General features: G+C 41.9%; 1 protein-coding gene across 5 annotated transcripts in view; it reads left to right on the top strand.

Moving 5' to 3' along the window:
* The window catches only part of MGAM (maltase-glucoamylase), a 103,116-nt gene that overhangs the window by 55,398 nt on the left and 24,374 nt on the right, over positions 1 to 23,344 (top strand). For 3 of the 5 annotated variants that reach the window (XR_002645360.2, XM_022579294.2, XM_089917294.1), the window contains exons 19-34: positions 1,909 to 2,041; positions 3,257 to 3,313; positions 3,850 to 3,974; positions 6,612 to 6,700; positions 7,366 to 7,415; positions 7,843 to 8,010; positions 10,919 to 11,071; positions 12,135 to 12,332; positions 14,972 to 15,126; positions 16,223 to 16,391; positions 16,668 to 16,764; positions 17,629 to 17,741; positions 18,659 to 18,784; positions 20,151 to 20,279; positions 20,528 to 20,638; positions 20,937 to 20,999. Coding sequence is in view for 4 of the 5 variants with exons in the window: in XM_022579294.2 (XP_022435002.2) it covers positions 1,909 to 2,041; positions 3,257 to 3,313; positions 3,850 to 3,974; positions 6,612 to 6,700; positions 7,366 to 7,415; positions 7,843 to 8,010; positions 10,919 to 11,071; positions 12,135 to 12,332; positions 14,972 to 15,126; positions 16,223 to 16,391; positions 16,668 to 16,764; positions 17,629 to 17,741; positions 18,659 to 18,784; positions 20,151 to 20,279; positions 20,528 to 20,638; positions 20,937 to 20,999 (1,936 nt within the window). In the remaining variant the exon portion in view is untranslated. The remainder of the gene's footprint in view (positions 1 to 1,908; positions 2,042 to 3,256; positions 3,314 to 3,849; positions 3,975 to 6,611; positions 6,701 to 7,365; positions 7,416 to 7,842; positions 8,011 to 10,918; positions 11,072 to 12,134; positions 12,333 to 14,971; positions 15,127 to 16,222; positions 16,392 to 16,667; positions 16,765 to 17,628; positions 17,742 to 18,658; positions 18,785 to 20,150; positions 20,280 to 20,527; positions 20,639 to 20,936; positions 21,000 to 23,344) is intronic. The other 2 variants (XM_022579303.2, XM_022579320.2) reach the window with 2 other exon arrangements.

Below are 23,344 nucleotides of genomic sequence, written 5' to 3'. Positions count from 1 at the left end.
TTCCCTGGTGGCGCAGTGGTTGAGAGTCCGCCTGCCGATGCAGAGGACACGGGTTCGTGCCCCAGTCCGGGAAGATCCCACATGCTGCAGAGCAGCTGGGCCTGTGAGCTATGGCTGCTGGGCCTGCGCGTCCGGAGCCTGTGCTCCGCAACGGGAGAGGCCGCAACAGTGAGAGGCCCGCGTACTGCAAAGAAAATGAGTGAAATTAAAACAATCCAAACAGTTACTCAGATATATTTTTTTAACTTGAATAACGAGTTGGTATTTGCAAGGCTATTGCTGCCTATGTACTATTTTAGGTATATTTAAGTATTATAGCCTGTTCCCTTTTGGGGAGACAACTAGACTAAAAGTTGTGGAATTTGGGGTCTTTGTTCCACCAACTAACTCTATACCTTAGACAAATCGTTTAAGTTCTTTCATCCTTAGTTTCTTTAACCTTAATTTAAAGGATTTGATAGCTTGAACCTGATGGTCGCTTTTGTAATGCACCATGTTCCAGCTCTAGGTCATTTACGTACTAATAAGAATAGTATGGAGGATTTTCCTGAATTCAGAATTTTTATTGTCAGCCAATGAGTATCTCTAATTTGACTCTAAAAAAAGAACACTTAAGAGACTTTCCTTAAAGTTGGCCACTTAGTATGAACTGATGCCTCTATAATATTAGCCGGCAAATAGTTCTGGGGTTTCCAGGCAATCCTGTTTCGGGGCTGGGAATCTCGGGGAAGCTGCTGTGAGGCACCGGGGAAATTTAAGCTTGGTGGAGATTTGTAGTAGGAGAGGGTGTGTCCTCGCTTCCTAGCTAATGCTGTGGGACCCTCTGGTGGCTGCAGAGTGAGTAGCTCTGCAGTGGGGTTTGCTTTCTTATGACCGGCCCTGGCAGAATAAGGAGCCGGAAGCCTTGTTTAGAAACCCGAGGATTGAAGATGGTGCTGGGAAGTATACGGAACTGGCTTGAGACGGAGGCTGTGATTTAGGCGAGGACCCTGCCGCAGTCGCTCATGCCTTTGGTAGCATTTCTCAGGGCTTGAACAGTGGGAACAGTAATGCTCTGTGTACATGATGCAAAAAAAAAAAAAAGCATGAAAATAGAGATATTAGGTTGAACTATGTTTGATGCTATGTAGATAAAAGCCTCAACCAGTTTTATTAGTTGGCTTTTAAGTGAATTCATTCTAACAGTTTTGAGCACAGATATTCTGAAAGTCAAAGTGCTTGGATATTGGAGGATATACTTGCTGGACATCAATGGGGGCATCTTTGAGGTCTATGTTGGTCATATCATAGAAAAAGAAAAAAGTAACCCAGGTCTCGCTTATTAAAAATTAACAAAATAATTTTATAGTCTACGAAAAAGAGACTTTTTCTTGTCAAAATCAAAATACAGTTAATTCCCTTCTGTGTCTGACATTTTAGGCCCTCAGGCATATATTATTATAATATATATTATATATTCATTATTGTGGGTAAGTTCTTGCTGTCTCCCAGAATTCTCTATTAAAGGTAGGTATCCTAAAAGAGAAAAGAGTAAAGTTTTTGTCTGCTTTTTTTGGGTGATCAGATCTAGTTCCTTTTGGATAGTCAGCTGAAGTTTTAAAATGTCTTGCTTGTTTTACTTATTTTTTTAAGGGAGATATGACAAATAGAATTATAGCCTGGAACCTGCCTAGCATAGAGATACTGAAATAGGGACTTCTGTCCAAATTGGGGAAAGAATAGGAGGGTGCAGGGGCTAGGGAAAGTGGATCTGCCTGCAGGAGTGGGGAGACAGGGATTGAATAGGTGTCACGGAATAATTTTGGGAATTTGCCCCAGGCAGGGAGCCTGCAAGTTTTAGACAGGCTTGGGGGAGAGCTGCCAGAAAGCACCGGCCCAAATGTCATTGAACATTTCTCTGGTGTCTAGGTTCTACGAGGACAGCAACACTTGGGATGTGCAGCAACAGTTTTTATGGGGGCCCGGCCTCCTCATCACTCCGGTTCTGGCTGAGGCAAGTGTTCCCGCCGAGACACGCTGGTGGTCTCTGGTCTTGCTCCTGGTAACTCCAGACTCCTCTCTTCTTGGAACCATTTGTCCTCTTTCTATTCCAAACCCATTTCCAACATCTGTGGCTGGGGCAGCCTTGAAGACGGTGTGTTGGAGTTCGGGGAAGATGGGTATTTGATGGGTACACATTTTTGTCGCTAGAAGTCTTTTGTCCTTGACCAAGTTTCCAATCAGTATAGAAGCATCTACGGGTGACTCTGGGTTTAAGAATTGTCCTATGTGTTGTCAGATTCTCATAGCAGATCATGACTTGTTCCAGGATGCAGAGGCAGGAGGGAGCAGTGACCCAGCACTCACTCTAAGGTCAGGGTGATCTGGGTGTGTTTGTTGTCTCTGCCACTTGGTACCAGTGCCATCTGGGGGAAATTATGTGCTGCTTCCTCAGCTGTAAGATGAGATAATAATAGTATGTATCACTGGAGAGTATTGGGAAGATTAAATGAGGTACGCAGTGTAAAGCTGGAAATTTTTTTTAATTATTCAAAATCCCACCCTCCAGCCCTGCCTTCTCAAGCCCAGCTTCACAGCACTGATGGCTCACGGCACTTCACTTCCTTTCCTCCAAGCAGAACTTGCCTCTCAACCAGTGAAGGGAGTCCCAGATTTTCCTGGTTCTTGTTTCATCACTTCTATGCACCGTCGTGTCCTTCTTCCTGTTTTCCACCTGGCTGCAGTTGACTCTGCTAACTGGTCTGGTTTGTGTCTAGAGAGGCTGTATTAGTTTCCTGTCGCTGCTGTAACAAACTACCACAAATGCAGTGGCTCATAACAACAAAAATCTATTATCTTACATTTCTGGAGGTCGGAAGCCCAACATGGGGCTCACTGGGCTAAAATCACCATGTTGATGGGGCCGGTTGCTTCTAGAGGCACTAAGGGAGAAATCCATTTCCGTGCCTCTTCCACCTTCTAGAGGCTGCCCGCATTCCTTGTTCTGTCTCCCTGCCTCGCTGTCATCACATCTGCTTCTGTGCCTCTAAAGCTGGAATTTTTACCACAACACCTATTTCAATACTATGATTATTATTCCTAATATGGTTCCATCTGGGATTTTTCTTTGAGTGGCAAGGTTATTGCCTCTGTTAGAAGAAAAGCACAAGTTGGTAGAGAAAAGAAAGGCCATTTATGCATTCTGAGTATGTGATTAAGAAGTTTTATCCCCTTCAGAGGCTGGGCCATAAAGGACAGTAGTTTGTTTTAATTTCAGGGTGCAGAGAAAGTGACAGCATATGTGCCTGATGCCGTCTGGTATGACTATGAGACTGTAAGTAGCTTTGACTTTTCTTAAACTCTTCAAGCTGCATAAACAAGATACGTCTGGGTAGACAGAAACATCTATCCATGCACTGAGGAATGTTTCTGTCGTGTTTGCAGTGATTTCATAGCAGAGTCAATAAAGTGAGACGAAGTCACTCGACATCAGTCATGATGAAATCTGAAAAAGATACTTTCATATACTTTATTCAGCAGCAAGATAAAGATGGAAGTAGAGTGTCTCATGGGCAAATGTTGGGGCCGATGGACAATTTGAGCCTGGTTATAAGTGAGATTCTTGTTCAGAAAACTATCAGTTTGTATAATGTATGTCAAATAGCCTCAGCGTGATATATGTTCCCCAAGCGCCCAGCTGATCACAAAACCCATTGTTCCTAAATTCTTTTCCTTTTCTTGCTTGATGCCTGACTAGCTAGCAATTCAACTAGGTGGGAGAAGGAAAGAGCTGGAGATAACTCCGCGTGTGGTTAAGAGGTAGCGGTGATGTGCTCATGCCACTGTGTTTGATTTGTCTACGTGTGTCAGGGGGGCCGAGTGAAATGGAGGAAGCAAAAAGTGGAGATGGAACTTCCTGGAGACAAAATTGGACTTCACCTTCGAGGAGGCTACATCTTCCCCACACAGCAGCCAGCCACAACCACTGTGGCCAGGTATAGCATGGCTGGGAGGTTTCCTTTAAGGGGGAAGCTGACAAACCTAGTTGTTTCTGTTCCCATCTGTTGCCCATGTAGAAGATGCTGAAGCATTACGTGGAATGTGGGGAGGAAGGGCATGTGCGTGTGTGTGTGTGTGCGTGTGTGTGTGTGTGTGTGTGGTCATCAAACTCTGTTCCCTCGATTTCTGTGGGCCTCTTCTGGGGAAGCTGTGATTTAGAGCTGCATCCAAATGGATTTTGAAAGACCTTAATCCTGTCCTTCCTTAACCCCCCGACTTAACCACCCCCCCCCGAGGGTGGTGAACCTTCCTAGTTTTCCTAGGAATATGTCAGTTTTAGCCCTGAAAGTCTCATGTTTTGGGAAACATCTCAATTCCGGGCAAACGGGGTCTGTTGATCACTCCATCTGCCTTTATCAGACCATCATTCTACCATGCTATGCACTCGACTCCTCATTCTCATTTCTAGGGAGTGGGGTCCACTTTCCACTCCCCTATAATCTCAATTTCCTGTTTCTTTCTTCCCACTGAGCCATTTCTTTCTTGTGATGCAAAACGGGGTTCAAAAATTACTTCCTGTGCACTTCAAATCTCCTTCATGTCACTCATTCTCCTTGATGATTCTTTGATGCTCAAAATATAGACTCCATCTGTACTAAAGAGGCACACATTCACATCTGTGTCTCTAAATGTATTAGCTAATTTGCTTTTAATAGATGTGGTTTTTTGGAGGTTAGAAGTCTTTTTCTTTTGAACCTTCCTTACTGCCATAATTTTTCAAGTTTAAACTTTTGTGATACTGATGGAAAATACTTATATATCCAAATACCACCTGGGTTCCTTTTCTCTAACTATTCAGCTTCATGCTCTTCTGCACACTGATACCAAAATTGTCTTTCCAAAGTGAAGATCTCAATTTGTTGCTTCCCAGGTTAAAGTCTAAATTCTATCATTAGTAGGTTGTTCAAGGCCAATCATAATCTGGTTTCAAGTTAACCTGTGTCTCCTGACACACCTTACCACACACCTATAGAACAGCCATGCCAAAAATCTTGTTATTCTCCAAACATACTCATCTCTTTCCCTGCATCTGGGCTTCAGCACTTCTTACCCTTTTCAGCATTCTTTGCCTGATACATTCTTAATCATCTTCCAAATTACACTCTGATTTCATCTGCGAGAAATCTTCCCCAACAATTCCAGCAGAGGGTGTGCTGCCACTTCCAACTCTCTGGTCATTTTTTAATACATTTTTTCCCTTAATATTGTTAAGTATTTCAGTCATAGTTATTCTATACTCTGTAACTGAAAATTCTATTATCTGAAATCCTTAGTGGAATCTAAATCTATTGTTAGTTGTTTTTGCCAACTTTCTTTCATGTTGGCTTGTTACCTCGTGTATTTAGTAATTTTTTGGTTTTTCAAATGTGGCGATCTCAAGGATCCAAATAGGTCTCATTCCCCCAGAGAGGATTAGCCTGCTCTTTGGTCGCAAGCCAGGACTGCTGTCAACTTGGGTTTCACGTTAGCACCCTTCAGGGACCATGTGTTTAATTTATCTAGGGCCAAGTAGTATTGTAGTGGGTGAGCCCTTAAGAGTATGCAGTGTCCTCAAGAATATCTAGGCCACCTACTGCTCCAAGTGTCACTGTGGACTCCTGTAAGGATTTTAACTTTTGTGCCACTCTTTACTTTCTGTTTGGACTATTTGGTGAATATGTTTAATCTTTCTTACCATATTTAAGGTCATCAATGTCGTTCTGGTCTATTTGTTTTTGTATCTCTTAGACTTCCTAGCAATGAAAGCTACTCAGTACATGCATGTTAAGTGAAAGCAGGTGATTTTGTTGACCCTGGAACCTGGCTTGCACAGGGCACAGTGGAAGGCTGACCTATGAAAGAATATAATAGGGAGTGTGAGGGATGCAACAGGAGTAGGAAATCGGGAGGTGGTCTAGAGGAGGGGTGGAATAAGGAGAGATTTAAATGCAGTTGCTCCTTCTTTCTCCCTCTTTCTCTATGTGCATCTATTTCAGCATCTTTTGAGTAGTGTTTTGTGTTTTATATTCTGAGTTATAAAGCAGATAATTAGAATGTTCTCTTTTTCTCTCTCGAAATGAACTGATAATAAATAATCAAATTAGGAAAATTGCCATTATATAGATGGACCTTATTGTATTTTCTTGCTTTCTGAGTCAACATGGTTCTTAGGCAGGGAACAAATATATCCCCCTGACTGCAGTTAATACTTCTCCTGCATGTATCAGCTGTAAAATGATTAGGCTGAACCAATTATTGTCTCGGATTTCTTTCTCTTCTAATAGTCTGTATTCAAAATAATAATAGCATCAGCAGGTTTTATTGTAGCTATTGCAGTGATCCTGGTGATTAAATTCTTGCCTCCTTCATAGATGTTTATTGCTAATGTTTGGAGTGTTGCTCTCGCCTGTGACATTACCCATTCTAGAAAGTGATGCCCCTGTTGCTTTTGCCTTTGTGCCTGAAGAAAAGCAGAGCCATCTGCTGCTAGTGACCTGTCCCATTTGAAATCTGATAGACTCCTTCACAGCTCATTTAGCAAAATTCTTTGAGTCCCAAGTCTTTGCCTCTCACATAAATCTTGTTTCTCACAGTCGAAGGAACCCTCTTGGTCTTATCATTGCCCTGGATGACAACAAAGAAGCAAAAGGCGAACTTTTCTGGGATGATGGGGAAACGAAAGGTGAGCACAATGTTGCCGTTTCCAAACCTGCATCCTCGAGTTACTCCTGCTGGTCATTCAGCGGTGGGAGAAATCTCACCAGGCCCAGTAACATTAATCACTCGAGAGGAGAATTTTGATTTCAGTTGTGCTGTTCAGGAATAGGGTAGTTGGACCACAGGTGGAAGGAAAACACATCTCTACCTCTTAGAATTCTCCCACTGGCCAGCTGCATATATAGGCTCTCATTTTATTATCAAAGGGCACCTGAAAGAAATGTTTTCTAGACTGTTTCTGCCATTCAGTGCACACATCTTCCCTCCAAATACTTATGAACAAACGTGGATGATGTGTAAAACCTACCTGTGCTAGTCAGGCAGTGAGAAGACACCTTTCTAGTGCACCCGAATCTAGCCATGCTTCTTAATCTGTCTCCAATACATTAAAGATTCTTGTGGCTCAAGCTTAGGAAATAGCTTCGCTTGAGGCATATGCCTTGGAAGCACTTGGAAGGGAACCTTTTCAAGGTTAAGGTAGGAAGGAAAAGTGAAAACAGTGTCTTGGCCTTGGACACTCTCTCTCTAATCTTGTCATTCTCAACGTGTAGCTTCAAGGAGTGCCAGGATGAAATCTGTCCTTCTGTAGTGGGCAGGCCAGAGTCTGACTTGTTTTAATCTCACTTTCAGATACTGTGGCCAATAAAGTTTACCTCTTATGTGAGTTCTTCGTCACCCAAGTGAGTAGTATATTTTTATGAATCTTAAGTGTGGGCTTTTGTCTGACCGTTAGCTCATATGTGTTTGTGTATGTGTGTAATTTTATTTGTAGCTTCATTTATGACAATAGGTGACCACATTTCACTTTATGACTTAACACCTAATAATTGAATCATTAATGTTAGTAAAAAGAGGCAAAGATATGGATAAATCAAAGCAGTCTTTTTAAACGAAGTTTTAAAAAATTTCTGTCTCTGTATGTGTGTTTCTCTCTCTCCTTTTTCTGCCCCCCTCAGGGGAAAAATAAGTTTGTACTTGAGCACACATTAGTAGAGACAGCTAAGAGCCATTTGGAGCAGTTTTGAATATCCGGTCTAGGATGAAGTATTGGAGTGATTTGAGAATCTGTGTATTTAAGGAAGATCTTTGTACTTAACTGTTTTGCAGAACCGCTTGGATGTGAAGATTTTGCAATCAACCTACACAGACCCCAATAATTTAGCATTTAAAGAGATTAAAATCCTTGGGACCCAGGAACCTACCAATGTTATAGTGAAACACAACGGTGTCGAAATTCAAGTTTCTCCTAATGTCACTTATGATTCTAACCTCCAGGTAAAACCCCATTTTGTTGAGATAGTTTGTAAAGAATTCTTCATCGCTTATGAACCTTCTTGCCAAGGTTGCATGGGTTTCTTTTTTCTTTTTTTTTTTTTTGCGGTACGCGGGCCTCTCACTGTTGCGGCCTCTCCGGTTGCGGAGCGCAGGCTCAGCGGCCATGGCTCACGGGCCCAGCCGCTCCGCGGCATGTGGGATCTTCCCGGACCGGGGCACGAACCCGTGTCCCCTGCATTAGCAGGCGGTCTCTCAACCACTGCGCCACCAGGGAAGCCCTGCATGGGTTTCTGAAGCACCAGAGCACACTCTGAAGACTGGGGTGGGGAGTCAGAGAGTTAGGACAGAAAAAAATAAAGAGTGGGCCAGAGCTGGGATTAACAAAGGAGCTGCTGAGACATGGGAGGAGGTAAACTGGTCCGTTCATCTTTATTCCCTTATCTGTCCCTCAGTCTTCTGTCCTCTCTGACTCGAACAGAAGAAGAGCGAAGTCAGGAGTGTTGGGAACAGGATTGGAGGAAAACCGGGTCTGAAAGCTGCTGATTGATTGATGCTAGAAGGGTTGAGGTGGGAGGTGGGATTCCCATTCACTAAAATTTCGAGGTGCTTTTTTTTTTTTTCTTTTACTATATTGAGCTATATAGATTCTCACTCCAACACATACATTTTTAGGAAATATTTTAAGTCAAAGAATTGGATAAGCTTAGCTAATGGCTACTCACTTGGTTAGGTGATAATAATAAAATAATTTTCCTCACTTTTAATGAGGCCTGAAGTTCCTGGTTAGGCTGTAACCAGCTCCTCTGAAATCTTAGTGTTATGAGGAATCCTTTCCCCCCAACACCCCCTGCTACAGGTGCTCCAAATGATCTGGGATTGGGAGCTGCTGGGTCAGCGTGGTTTGTGAGGGACCATCCAGATTTGGAGAAAATAAGTAAATTTAATCTTCTACTATAATGATATATTGGTTGCATTTGACATTTTGTCTTGACAACATACATTGAGGGTGCATACATTATAAAGTTAGAAATAAAGTATTATATGGCTAGTTGTGTGTACAGAAAAGTGCAAGCCATTTGAAAGATGCACATATAAAAATAAACTAATTAAATGTTTGATAAATATATTAATAAATATACAACCAAAGGAACTCTTTTATTGTTTGAATTTAGGTGGTGGAGAAACACGTGAAACTATCGGGAAGGGGACAGGCAACCCAACCCTCTAGGAAATGTTAGTGTATATTCTGCCCAATTTCATGTTCAAAGCTTAACGGAGTAATTGAGCAAACCTTTGGAGACATCAGGGCTAGAGCTGGACCTTGAAAGGTGGTACACCTGGTAGAGATTTGTTCAGCTGCAAGTGACAGGAGACTCAGCAAATTGGTATTTTAAACAAATTGGGATTTTTTCCCTTATGGGACTGGAAGTTTAGGAAGTAGTCAGTTGCTGGCATTGGTTCAGTGGCTCAAGGTTGTCAGGGTTGAGGTCTTTTCTTCTCTTGTGATTAGAAATGGTGGCTTAATTCCAGTCACTCTAGCCTTGTTAGAGAACAAATAAAAATAAACAAAGAAGAAGAAGCTGGAAGGAAAAGGGAAAGGTGAAGGTGAAGGGAAGGGAGGGGCAGGCCCTTAAATCAAGAAAGAAATACTTGGCCAATGGACTTGCACTTACCTATTAATGGCCACAGCTGTGTTACATGGCTTCAAAAAATTAGTTCTTAATCGAGAACTTTAGTGCTCTAAACTGAAATAGTAAGAAGGGAGTTTTACAGAGGGCAGGCAGCTAGCAGTAAGTTCCCCAGATAAGCACCATTTTCCTAGAAAGGGCGTTTGCTTAGATAAAGCAGTCAAGGTGGAAGTATCAGAATAAGCCAGTCTCGGGACTAAGAATAGCCTTCTGTTAGTCTGTGAGTACCGAATAACTAGAATGGGTAGGATCCACTTTTGGAAGGGGATCAGTTTGGACAGATTAACTTGTCAGATTTTGGAGGGTTTTAGGTGCCAAAATAAGAAGGATCTGATCTGATTCTCAAAGGGTCTCATATTGATCCTTGAGTCAATATGTGCCATTGTGAGAGCGTTGTTCTGGGGTGGGGTTTGAGGTACAGGGAAGAGCAAGATGAATGTAGACTGGGGAGAGGCTGGAAGAAGGATGATATGCCTCTAGACAAATGAGAACTTTCACTATGGAAATTACTAATTAAAGAGGAGATGACCATAAGAAAAACACATAGAAAAATATTAAATGTTTGAATTAGGGAATGGGACTCAAAGAAAATTTCAAGTCTTGAGGCTCTGGGCTTGGGGAAATTAAGAGGCTGGGATGTTAGAAATGGAAGGAAATGTAATGATTTTGCCAACTCACCAATTTTGCAGTTGGTGAAACTGAGACCCGAGGAATTGAAATAGTTTGTCTAAGTTTCCACAGTGGAATGGAGGGGAGAACCCAGGCCACACATGATTCTTATTTTTGTGTTCTTGCCCCTACTCCAGACCAATGGGGAATGCTGTTTGGGGAATGGAGGACAAAATGATGAGCTCAGTATGGGGTGACACCACGTGCTTGTGTGTGCTGTGCTACAAGGGGGCTGCAGAAGAGAGCCTTCCTGACAAAATAAGGAACAGAAGAGGAGTCAGGGGAGGAAAGAAAGGGGTGATTACAGAAGGTTGTAGTTGACCTGATTCTTTTCAAAATGTTATGTACAAATTCTGATAGAATTGTGCCATTTCCCCTGTGGTTACTGGTTAGATCTCTGCCCTCTCTCTCTTTGTGTAAACTCCAGTGCTGTGTTGCTTAGATTGTTGAGAGTCTGGTCTGATTCTATTTTCTTTCCTAAAAGAAGTTTCAGACCTTACAAGGTCTTTGTCCTGAGGGTACATTTGCTTGATACTTTCCCATTCTTACAGGTGGCCCTTATCACAGAAATTGATCTTGTCCTGGGAGGAATATACACGGTGGAGTGGGATGTGAAGATTAGGGATGCAGAAAAAATAGACTGTTATCCTGATGAGAATGGTGCTTCTGCAGAAAACTGTACTGCCCGCGGCTGTGTCTGGGAGGTAACCATAGTGACGGTGTTAATGTACATTAAAATCCCAGGATATTGAATATAGTTCCCTGTGCTATAGAGTAGGACCTTGTTGTTTATCCATCTTCTATATAACAGCTTGCATCTGCTAGCCCCAAACTCACAATCCATCCCTCCCCCACCCCCCTCCCCCTTGGCAACCTCAAGTCTGTTCTTTATGTCTGTGAGTCTGTTTCTGTTTTGTAGATAGGTTTGTTTGTGTCATGGTTTAGATTCCACATATAAGTGATACTATATGGTATTTGTCTTTCTCTGTCTGATTACTTTACTCAGTACGATAATCCCTGGGCCCATCCATGTTGCTGCAAATGGCATTATTTCAGTCTTTTTTATGGCTGTGTAGTATTCCATTGTGTATACGTACCACATCTTCTTTATCCATTCTTCTGTTGATGGCCATTTAGGCTGTTTCTGTGTCCTGGCTATTGTGAATATGCAGCTATGAACATAGGGGTGCATGTGTCTTTTTGAATTGTAGTTTTGTCTGGGTATATGCCCAGGAGTGGGATTGCTGGATCATATATCAACTCTATTTTTAGTTTTTTGAGAAAGCTCTATACTGTTTTCCACAGTGGCCACACCAATTTACATTCCCACCAACAGTGTAGGAGGGTTCCCTTTTCTTCATACCCTCTCCAGCATTTGTTATTTGTAGACTTTTTAATGATGGCCATTCCTAACATTGTGAGGTAGTACCTCATTGTAATTTTGTAAAATCCTCTACACTTAATCTACAATTTCACAAGCATAGCACCAGTGCCTATATATCACTACTTAAAATCCATAGAAAGGACAGACTTCCAAAGTAACCTGAGTTTTTATCTGGATGTGAAGAATAGGTAAGGATGGGAGTGGGACTTTTTTTTACAAATATTTTACATGGAGACCAGGAATGAAAACTGATGTCACTACCAAAGAGCATATAAGAAAATGACTGGGTTTATCTTTATCTCCCTGCAAATTGCCTTTTCTAGCCCCTTTATATCTGATAATCTTAGAACTCATGCTGAGCTGGATTTGGCTTTACTTTTCAGGTATCCGGTTCTCCTGGAGTCCCTTTTTGCTATTTTGTCAATGATCTATACTCTGTCAGTGATGTTCAGTATGACTTACATGGGGCCACAGCTGTCCTCTCCTTAAAGTCTTCGTATGCCTCCTCTTTGCCCTCCGTACCCGTGAACTCCCTCCGTCTGAATGTGACCTACCATAAGGATAACATGCTGCAGTTTAAGGTATGTGTTTACAGTATATGTGTCAAGTACCTACTTGGCACTTTTCATTTCCATTATTCTTTGCTAGTCAAGGTTACAGAACCCTGAAATCAGTCTGCTCTTCTAAGTTAGCCATGCTACAATATACTAGATCATTACCCTAAGTGTAATTGGAGACCATTGATGGAACAGTGACACCTGTTCTAAATTGCACTTTGAAACGATTTCTGTGTCTACTGTAAGGAAAGTGGTTGGGAGGTCAGGAGTGAAAAAGGAGAGACAAGTTAGGAGGCTACCAGTTAGGAAATCCAGATGAGGGACTGAGCTTAAACCAGGTACAGAAAGGAGATGGAGAAGTGGACATCTTTGAGAGAGTGAGAAGTAGCATTATGGGATCTGGTGATTAATTACATGTAGTCTGTGAGGGAGAGAGAAGCATCAAGACGATTACCATGTTTCTAGCTTATGTCTTTATATGGATGGTGGTGGCATTAACTGGGATGGGAAAACTGAAAAGCTTTGAGCTTAGGCAAAATAAAATGATGAGTTCAATTCTGAACACTGAATTTGGGATATATGAAATACCTACAAGAGTGTACTGATCCCTTTCTCTCCCATGATTTAATTACATCTCAGGACAAGCGATGGGCTGCTTTTGATATCTTTTTCACTATTGAATTGTAAGTTTCTCAAGGACAGGAATTTGTCCCTTCATCTCTGTGCTCCTGAAATGTAACACAAAGCTTAGGAGATAGTAAGTTCTCAAAAGTTTATTGAGAGAATAAACGAAAGACTCAGGCCAGTGTGGCATTGCTTGAAATGTTCTTGACAATCTGATATCAACCTGGACAGTGAGCTCTTTCACATCTTCTAATGTAGGGATGATACTCTTTCATCTTTCTATCCTCACTGTAACACTGGCAAGTGGTAAGCGCCTAATGGGTTTGAAATAAAGGAACTTGATCAAGTTTCCAGGTTTAATTCTTTCCTATTCTACCTCCTGATTATATAGCAGCCTCTCCAAAATATTTGCCTCTTTCTTTTAATTCTCTGTGCCTTTGCATTTATATCTCTGCCAGGAAGCACTTGATTTTCATTCTGTGCTTGTTTAATGACTGAAAATCTTTTTAAGACTCAGCCTTTTCCCTCATGAAACTGTCTTAGTCTTCCAGAAACATTGTTAGACATTTCCTTTCCTATAACCTCACAATACTTCTGTATAGCTCTACATTAACATGTATCACTCAGGTAGTGTGGGCACCTCTCTTTCACTTTCCATTAGTATGTGGACTTCTTAAAAGCAATAACTGTGTCTTACTCAGTTTAGTGATCCTTCTGTCTAGTACAGTATCAGGTAAGAATATAGTAGGTACTCAGTGAATCAATTTAGACCCCATTTTTAACAAGGATATCTATGATTATTTTAATCAAGTAGAGTTCATGGGTTTTTTTTTACATCTTTATTGGAGTGTAATTGCTTTACAATGGTGTGTTAGTTTCTGTTTTATAACAAAGTGAATCAGTTATACATATACATATGTTCCCATATCTCTTCCCTCTTGCGTCTCCCTCCCTCCCACCCTCCCTATCCCACCCCTCCAGGTGGTCACAAAGCACCGAGCTGATCTCCCTGTGCTCTGCAGCTACTTCCCACTAGCTATCTATTTTACGTTTGGTAGTGTATATATGTCCATGCCACTCTCTCGCTTTGTCCCAGCTTACCCTTCCCCCTCCCCATATCCTCAAGTCCATTCTCTAGTAGGTCTGTGTCTTTATTCCTGTCTTACCCCTAGGTTCTTCATGACATTTTTTTTTCTTAAATTCCATATATATGTGTTAGCATACGGTATTTGTCTTTCTCTTTCTGGCTTACTTCACTCTGTATGACAGACTCTAGGTCCATCCACCTCATTACAAATAGCTCAATTTCGTTTCTTTTTATGGCTGAGCAATATTCCATCATGTTTTTTGGGGGGGATTTTTTTTCAGTTCAGAAATGTTTTCAGGTATTCACATACAGTCACACACCACACACAAAGTAATAAAGAATATATTCATAAATTCCAGACTGATTTCCCAAGGTAGAACCAATATCAAAGGAATGTGTTTATGTAATACAGGCTTTAAAAATGAGATATGACAGGGGCTTCCCTAGTGGCACAGTGGTTGAGAGTCTGCCTGCTAATGCAGGGGACACGGGTGCGAGCCCTGGTCTGGGAGGCTCCCACATGCCGCGGGGCAACTGGGCCCGTGAGCCACAACTACTGAGCCTGCACGTCTGGAGCCTGTGCTCCACAACAAGAGAGGCCGCGACAGTGAGAGGCCCGCGCACCGCGATGAAGAGTGGCCCCTGCTTGCCACAACTAGAGAAAGCCCTCGCACAGAAATGAAGGCCCAACACAGCAAAAATAAATAAATAAATTACTAAACTCCTACCCCCAACATCTTCTTTAAAAAAAAAAAAAAAAGATATGACAGACTCAGATCAAAATAGTAAATGTGATGTTGTTCTTTGATTTGTTAATTAAATTTCCAGTATCATGAGCTTAAAGAAGACAAATGTAGCGTTCAGACTCTTTCTCAAAGACATCAAGTTTCTACTAAGAGTATAGGTTTCAAGACAACTATACTTGCCTAAAATCTGTTTCCTCTGGTCCTAGATTTATGATCCCAACAACAACCGGTATGAAGTTCCAGTCCCTCTCAACATACCCAGGGTTCCATCCAGCACCTCTGAGAGTCGACTCTATGATGTCCTCATTAAGAAGAACCCTTTTGGGATTGAAATTCACCGGAAGAGTACAGGCACTGTAATGTAAATGGCTCTTAGTCTGACTTGGAATTGATGATTACCTGTATCATTGCCAGGTCCATTGTCCTTGGGGATATCTTGCTCAAAGCAATACACTGTCCATTTCCAGATTCATGAACAAGTTATTTCCTTCTGTTCTTATGAGATCTTTAGTGCCCTGGGAATAATTCCTGAGGCAGCTGCATGTACCTAGGAATTCCTTCAACAAATGTTTATGGGGTGCCTTCTCCATAGTACGTGGTTATAGAAGATGAGGTCTTTCTTTTTATAACAAAAAATACTAAGGAAATAACAAAAATGATTTAAGTTAAAATATGTAGCAGTTGAGATAGTGACAACTGCTATGCAGGCAAAAGAACAGGGTAATTGATAATTATGGGGAGGTTACTGCTTTTGATACTGTGGTCAGAGGTGGTCTCTCCAAGGAGGTGACATTTGAAATAGGACCTGGATGAGCAGAAGCAGCCTCCCCCATGGAGATGGGGGAGGAGTGAGAACATTTCAAGCAAATTGAGTAGTCAGTGCACAGACCAAGAAACAGGAGCAAACTTGCCTTATTAAGGGGAAAAAAGTCCAATGTGGTGGCAGTAGTATCGTAAGTAAGGAGGTGAGTGGGGGGAGATGAGGCTGGGGTCCAGGTGGCTTCAGATCAGGAATGGCCTTGAAGACGTCACAAGATGTTTCAATGAGAATCACTGAAGAATTGCAAACGGGTTGACATGATGTGAGATGCTTAAAAAGTAATCATTCTGGATGCTGTGTAGAAAATGGACAGTAGTGGGGCAAGGGTGGAAACTAGGCCTGCTGTGAAGTGGTGGCAGCTGAAATGGTGAGACTGATAGGATTTGGCATTCTGGAGGGACCACTAGAAGGAGGTAGTGATAGAGGAAAATAGAAGAAAGAACTGGCTCCTGGGCTTGTATAGCAAGGGAGTCTCTGATTATTTTAATCGTATAGACTTTATGTTTTGTGTGGGAGATCAACAGGGGGGTTCTGGGTGGGAGGAGGAAATCAAGAGTTCAATTTCCCTGAGAAGTCAGTTGCTTGAAGCTATTAGAACAGCCCATTTCTTTTGCAAACGTACCCTTTTGTGTTGCAGTTGGGACTCTCAGCTCCTTGGCTTCACCTTCAACGACATGTTCATCCGCATCTCCACGCGCCTCCCCTCCCAGTACCTCTACGGCTTTGGGGAAACTGAGCACACAGCCTTTCGAAGAGACTTGAACTGGAACACGTGGGGAATGTTTTCCCGAGACCAACCCCCGGGGGTAAGGGCAGAGCATTTGGGATCTATGTCTTTGCCTCTGTCCACCCACGCTGTGTATGCTTCATGTTTCATCTTTCCAACACTCAACTTGGATGGTCACATTCTGCTTTTAGTCAAGTGGGCCAATTCTCGGCTTTCTTTGTTTCTTATGTGTTTATCTCACAGAGAAGACTAGACACACCTTACCAATCAATCTGTTGAGTTTCTTTCTCAATCTCTGTCTGTTTTCCCCCTTTGTCTTCTAACCTCCTGCCACTTCTCCCCATGACTCTCCCAGTACAAGAAGAATTCCTATGGTGTCCACCCCTACTACATGGCACTGGAGGAGGATGGCAATGCCCATGGGGTCCTGCTGCTGAACAGCAACGCCATGGGTAAGATGATGCTGGCATCTCCCCTTATTTTTGTGAATCAGTCATCCTTGGGGAACTTTAGAATGTGTTTGATCATGTGGCCCCTGAAGTCAAAATTACTATCTTGTTGAGAGTGCTTTTTATTTTTTTTCTTCATTCTCTTTAGCAGTTCTGTTTATTTCAATTCAGTAACATGTAGTAATAAGGATTAACTCTTATTTGGCATAAACAACGTAAGAAGGGGTAGCAAAACCAAGCAAGTCCCAAGTATCCTGGAGGTCAGCCAGTGGGAGCCACTAATATAATTTGAATTAGTGATGAAGCTGGGGGTCAGAGCACTCACTCTGGGGGTACGAGGGTGTAAAGAAAATTTGCGTGGTATATTGGAAAGGGGATGGAAAATCAGGAACTGGGGTTAAAAAGCATGCTTGTGAAAACTGGTGAAATCTGAATATGGCCTCTACCTGAGTTAATAGTATTATATCAACATCAGTTTCCTGGTTTTGACAATGTACAATGGTTATGTAAGAAGTTATCATTGGGGGAAGCTGGGTGAATTGTCCAAGAGAACTCTTAGTACTATTTTTGCAACTTCTTGTAAGTTTTAAACTATTCTGAAATAAAAATGATAATAACAATTTTAAAAGAGCAGAAGGACAAAACATATAATAAGGTAATAATTGCATGAAAGGGAAGAAAGTCCAGGCACAGATTACCCTGCAGACCTTCACTTAACTTTTTAAATTCTGTGTAGGTATAGTACAAAATACCTTCTGTCAGTACTCTACAATAAGGAGGCATAGGAAGAGGGAGAATGTATGAATTTCAGGGGTAATTTCTCACTTGAAGGTTTCCATATTGATTGGTATTTTCCTACATTTCCAGATGTGACATTCCAGCCCTTGCCTGCCTTGACGTACCGTACCACAGGAGGAATTCTGGACTTCTATGTCTTCTTGGGGCCGACTCCAGAGCTTGTCACTCAGCAGTACACTGAGGTAGGAGGGAATTCAGCTAGTTACCAAGTATTTACACAGCACGTTCTGTAGTTCTTAGATGATAACTAGAATTGTTGGTCTTTCTGGGAGACAGGTAGGCTATAGAATAAGGAACAATAAATACATCCTGATAACCATTATATTCGTAGCCTCTCAGAGCATTGCAGACTAGCAGAGGTATCAAAAGTAGTGGTGCCACTGGCGGTGGTTGGTAGTGACAGTGGTAATAGTGGTGATGGTGGTGGTGGTGGTGGTGGTGGTGGTGATGGTGGTGGTGGTGATGGTGATGGTGGTGGTGGTGGTGATGGTGGTGGTGGTGATGGTGATGATGGTGGTGGCAGTGAGGGTGGTGATTGTGGTGATGAGGGTTGTGGTCATAGTGGTCCCAACAGTTGCTTTGGCAGCAGCAACAAACACAGACATAAAACTTACTATATGTCACTGATATATTACTTGTTGCATGTCAGAGCACTTTACATACGTTAACTCATTCAGTCTTCACAAAAACACTATGAAACAAATATATTATTATCCTCAATTTACAAGCGAAGAAACAGATATAGAAGAGGCTATTCCACTTTTGCCCAGAGTCACATAGCCAGCAGAGACTGGATCCCATATGGTCACCCAGACATTTTGGTATGTTGCTTCTGAATTTCGTGTTCTTAACCAGTAAGCCGGTCTGCCACTAGGAATCAGAGCAAAATCAGGTTTTCCAAAACTCCTGGGGAGAGAGGTCAAGTCTGGCAGGAAGCTTCCTCCAAGTTATCTCAGTGGCTCTGCATCCTCTTAGTTTCTCTCTGGATTTGAATTTGTTGATTATCTAACTGGGGACACTGGAAAAATATTCTTATTACTTTGTGTACAACTTTAACCCAGATTCTTCTTAAGGACTAAATTTTCTGTTTATTTTCTAGTTGATTGGTCGGCCAGTGATGGTTCCTTATTGGTCCTTGGGGTTTCAGCTGTGTCGCTATGGATACAAGAACGACGCTGAGATTGGTAGCTTGTATGATGAGATGGTGGCTGCCCAGATCCCATATGTACGTTGTCAGTCTGTGGGGTACTGGCTCTGGGACCGCATGGCCAACCCTGGTCTCTGTATCTGGATTAGTTTGTCTGATTTTTATCAGGTTCTATAAAATTACAAAGTACTTTCTCATACAGTGTCACACTCAGCCTCACCCCTACCCAGTAGTAATATGGGGGGGGGGTCATTGTCCCCAACTTGAAGACTCACAGTGATTTGCCAAAGGAGGAGGGCATTGGGTCAGCCCGAGGGCTCTTTCTGCTAGATCATGCTTCCGTTTCTTTCACATGACTTCACAACATCTAGTCAAAAACATTCTTGCTACTGTAAAAATGTTGCCCAGAGAGTAGTTTTGCTTAATTAAAAGAAATTGACCGGGTTTCCCTGGTGGCGCAGTGGTTGAGAGCCCGCCTGCCGATGCAGGGGACGCGGGTTCGTGCCCCGGTCCGGGAAGATCCCACGTGCCACGGAGCGGCTGGGCCCGTGAGCCATGGCTGCTGAGCCTGTGCGTCTGGAGCCTGTGCTCCGCAACGGGAGAGGCCACAACAGTGAGAGGCCTGCGTACTGAAAAAAGAAAAAAAAGAAATTGACCCAAATTCGGTCAGACCACTGTGTGTGTAGCTACAACCTCAGTTCCAACGCTTTGCTGGCACTGCAGCCCAGTGTTCCCACAGCTTTGAGCTAATGCCTGGTTGAATGTAGGGATCTTGGGACTGGTTTCCAGAGGAAATAATTATGGAAACAAACTCCACCTTCACTTGAAGATGAGAGGGGTCCACTAATCAGAGAATTGGTCCCATAAACCATTTACATACTTAATTTTATTCTATTGATTTTTCTATTGTTTATGATTGTTCCTACTAACGGAAAGTATAGCGTGCGATATTTTATTCTTAATAAGAAAGCTGTGTCTGATAACCCCCAGGATTAGTGATTCCAAAGCAATTACAGTTGCTTTTGTTTGTTTTGTTTTAATGGGCGTACTATCCATGTTGTATTAGTACCGGGTAGTTTACATTATGTTATTTTTTCTGAGTATGAGCCACTGATACCAGGGGCAGCCTCTGGGGATGGGGTGGTGGCCACAATCGCTCCTTGTATTGGCCCTTCACAAGGCACTTCCATCTGCTGCTTTCATTTATCTCACAGCCTTGCCAGTTCGGCATTATCATCCTATTTTTTGCAAATTTAGTTTTTTTCTATTTTACGACTCAAAATTTGAAAATTAGGTGAATTTTCCAGAACCTAATACCTAACAAATAACAGAGGTGGGATTTGAAAGAATCAAAAAGATGCCGACTGAAATTCACCATTGGTTAGTGGAGCGTTGTTCTCACGTGGAACCTGGGCTTTTGCAAGTTTCCTTTGTCCTCCTCCAGGACGTGCAGTATGCGGACATCGACTACATGGAGCGGCAGCTGGACTTCACCCTCAGCCCCGAGTTTGAGGGGCTTCCAGCTCTGATTACTCGAATGAAGGCCGATGGGATGCGGGTCATCCTCATTCTGGTGAGTCCCTGTGTGAATGGGCGGAGTCTGTTTGGAAGAGTGAATGGGATTTGGTGCAGAAAGCTTTATACTTGTGTTTTCTTCCATGCTACGAGTAGAGAAGTTGAGGTTCAGTAAGAAAAGTGTATTTCCCTGGATTCACAGAAGCTCTACAGCTCAGGTGGAAGCTGATGCCTCCGCTTTTGAAGAGTTCTCCATTTTTCTACCCTGGCTTTGGTTTTCTCACCTGACCTGTGCTTTGATTTCAGGACCCAGCCATTTCTGGCAACGAGACAAAGCCCTATCCCCCTTTCACACGGGGTGTGGAGGACGATGTCTTCATCAAAGATCCGAATGATGGAAACATTGTTTGGGGAAAGGTATGTTCTGAGTAGTGATCCACTAATCCCCACACTGTTAGTGTGTTTGTACTTTTTTTTTTTTTCTTTTCTGTTTGGACTCTGAGGTCAGAAATTGTCAGTTTCTCCATCAGTATTTGTCACCACTGTTAAGGAATTTTAAAGGAATGTTTGTGCATTGTGAGATCCACTTTTCTTTAGATCAACCCTACAAGAAAATCAAATTATCACCTGTAGGACATGGTTTATAGTTTCTTAGGAAATGCTATATAAGAGAGATTATCTAGTGCATTGCTTTTAAACATTTTTCTCTTCACAGGTCTGGCCTGATTTTCCCGATATTGTTATCAACAGTTCTCTAGACTGGGAAAGTCAAGTGGAGGTAAAGGGCCTGTATGGATGTTGGATGAAATCAGCGTTGCCAGGAAGGTGCAGCCATACTTAGGATACTGGACATCCCCATGGCATGGGCATGGGCGCGAGATGAGGAAACTTACGTAGGGAACATGTCCTGTGTGTCTGTCTGTGTGCCAGTCACTTTACATGCCAATATTTTACCCCAATTGGGAGGTAGATATTATTATACTTTGCATAACTAAGACTCAGAGAGTTTAAATTACTTCTGTCCATGCTTTTAGGTGACAGAGTGGTGATTTCCAATCCAAGGCTGTCAGATTGCAAACATCCATGAAATTTCTGCTGAATGATACCTCGAAGAAACAATGCCTTTTGCCTGAATTAGTGTATTTATTGTTGTTTTCATTATTGTTGTATTTGCAGTTGTTTTTGCCTTGCGTATCCCTTTTAAACAGTCTCCCACCCCTGTCTTTAGTGATTGGGTAATCTTCTCTATACCTCTTTTTTTTCATGGACAGGCTTTTCCATCTTCTCTCTTACAAATCCCCCCATCTTTCCTTGGGCTTCCCAACTTTGATCTTATCTCCCAGTTTCCAGCCATCTGTTAAAACTTGCAGTCTCCTGGAAACAGGTTCTTACTTGTAATGGATCTCAGATGAGGATCCAAGGAAGAGAACCTAGCTTGCTGTAATCTCTGTTGCTTCTCACAGAAGATCACTTGAAGCTTCATGGTCCAGGCAGCCCACATGGACATAGGAATCCACCAGAGAAGTTCAGGGTCATGGGCTCCTTGACTTTATTTATTTAGTTTTTAGTATTTTCCGCCAGCTTAATGGCGTTTAATTAACAAATAAAATTGTATATATGTAAAGTGTACAATGTGATAATTTGATATACATATATATCATGAAATGATTATGAGAATCAGGTTAAGTAATGCATCCATCATTTCACGTAGTTGCCATTTGTGTACTGTGTGGTGAGAATGTTTAAGATCTACTCTCTTAGCAACTTTTAAGTATAGGATACAGTATTATTAACGACAATCACCATGTTGTACATTAGGCTCAGAAATGTATTCATCTTATAAATGAAGGCTTGCCACCTTTGACCAGCATCTCCTCATTTCCCCCACCCCCTGACACCTGGTAATCACCACTCTACTCTCTGTTTCTATGAGTTCAACTTTTTTTTTTTTTTCAGATTCCACATATAAGTGAGATCATACAGAATTTGTCTTTCTCTGTCTGGCTTATTTCACTCAGAATAATGCCTTCTAGGTTTATCCATTTTGTTGCAAATGGCAGGTTTTCCTTCTTTCTCATAGCTGAATAATATTCCATTGTATGTATAGACACCACACATTCTTTATCCATTCATCTGTGGACAGACACTTAGGTTACTTCAACATCTTGGCTATTGTGAATAAATACTGCAGTGAACATGGGAGTACAGATATCTCTTCAAGATGCTGATTTTGCTTCCTTCAGGATATATACCCAGAAGTAGAATTGCTGGATCATACAGTAGTTCTATTTTTAATTTTTTGAGGGAATGCCATACTATTGAGTTGGCCAAAAAGTTTGTTCTGGTTTTTCCGTAACATCTTACGGAAAAACCCTAACGAAGTTTTTGCTAACCCAGTATTTTCTGTAGTGGCTGTACCAATTTATATTCCCCCCAGCAGTGCGCAGGGTTCCCTTTTCTTCACATCCCTGCCAACACTTGTTATCTCTCATCTTTTTCATAAAAGCTGTCCTAACAGATTATGATTGCGGTTTTGATTTGCATTTCCTTGATGATTAGTGTTGCTGAGAACCTTTTCATGTACCTGTTGGCCATTTGTACGCCTTCTTTGGAAATATGTCTGTTCAGGTCCTTTGTCCATTTTTAAATCAATATATTTGTGGGTTGTTTTTCTGTTTTTTGGGTTTTTTTTGCTATTGAGTTGTATAAGCTCCTTATATACTTCCGATATTAACTCATCAGGTATTTGATTTACAAATATTTTTTCCCATTCTGTAAGTTGCCTTTTCATTTTGTTGATTGTTTCCTTAACTGTGGATAAGCTTTTTAGTTTGATGTAATCCCACTGGTTTATTTTTGCTTTTGTTGCTTGTGCTTTTGGTGTCAAATCCAAAAAAATCATTGCCAAGACCAATGTCAAGGAGCTTTTTCCTTTGTTTTCTTCTAGGAGTTTTATGGTTTCAGGTTTTCCATTTAAGTCTTTAATTCATTTTGAATTAATTTTTGTGAGCAGTGTAAGATAGGAGTCCAGTTTCATTCTTTTGCATGTGGATATCCATGTTTTCCTTTTTTCTTAGATTCATCCCCCACCCTCCCCCCCCCCGCCACTTTCCCCCCTTGGTG

The sequence above is a fragment of the Delphinapterus leucas genome, chromosome 9 (genome assembly GCF_059928025.1).
Source record: "Delphinapterus leucas isolate spDelLeu-1000000601 "Yukka" chromosome 9, BTC_Dleu_Yukka2, whole genome shotgun sequence".
NCBI classification, from domain to species: Eukaryota; Metazoa; Chordata; class Mammalia; order Artiodactyla; family Monodontidae; genus Delphinapterus; species Delphinapterus leucas.
The sequence above is the reverse complement of the archived record's forward strand: the minus strand, read 5'-3'. Positions and strand labels throughout refer to the sequence as shown.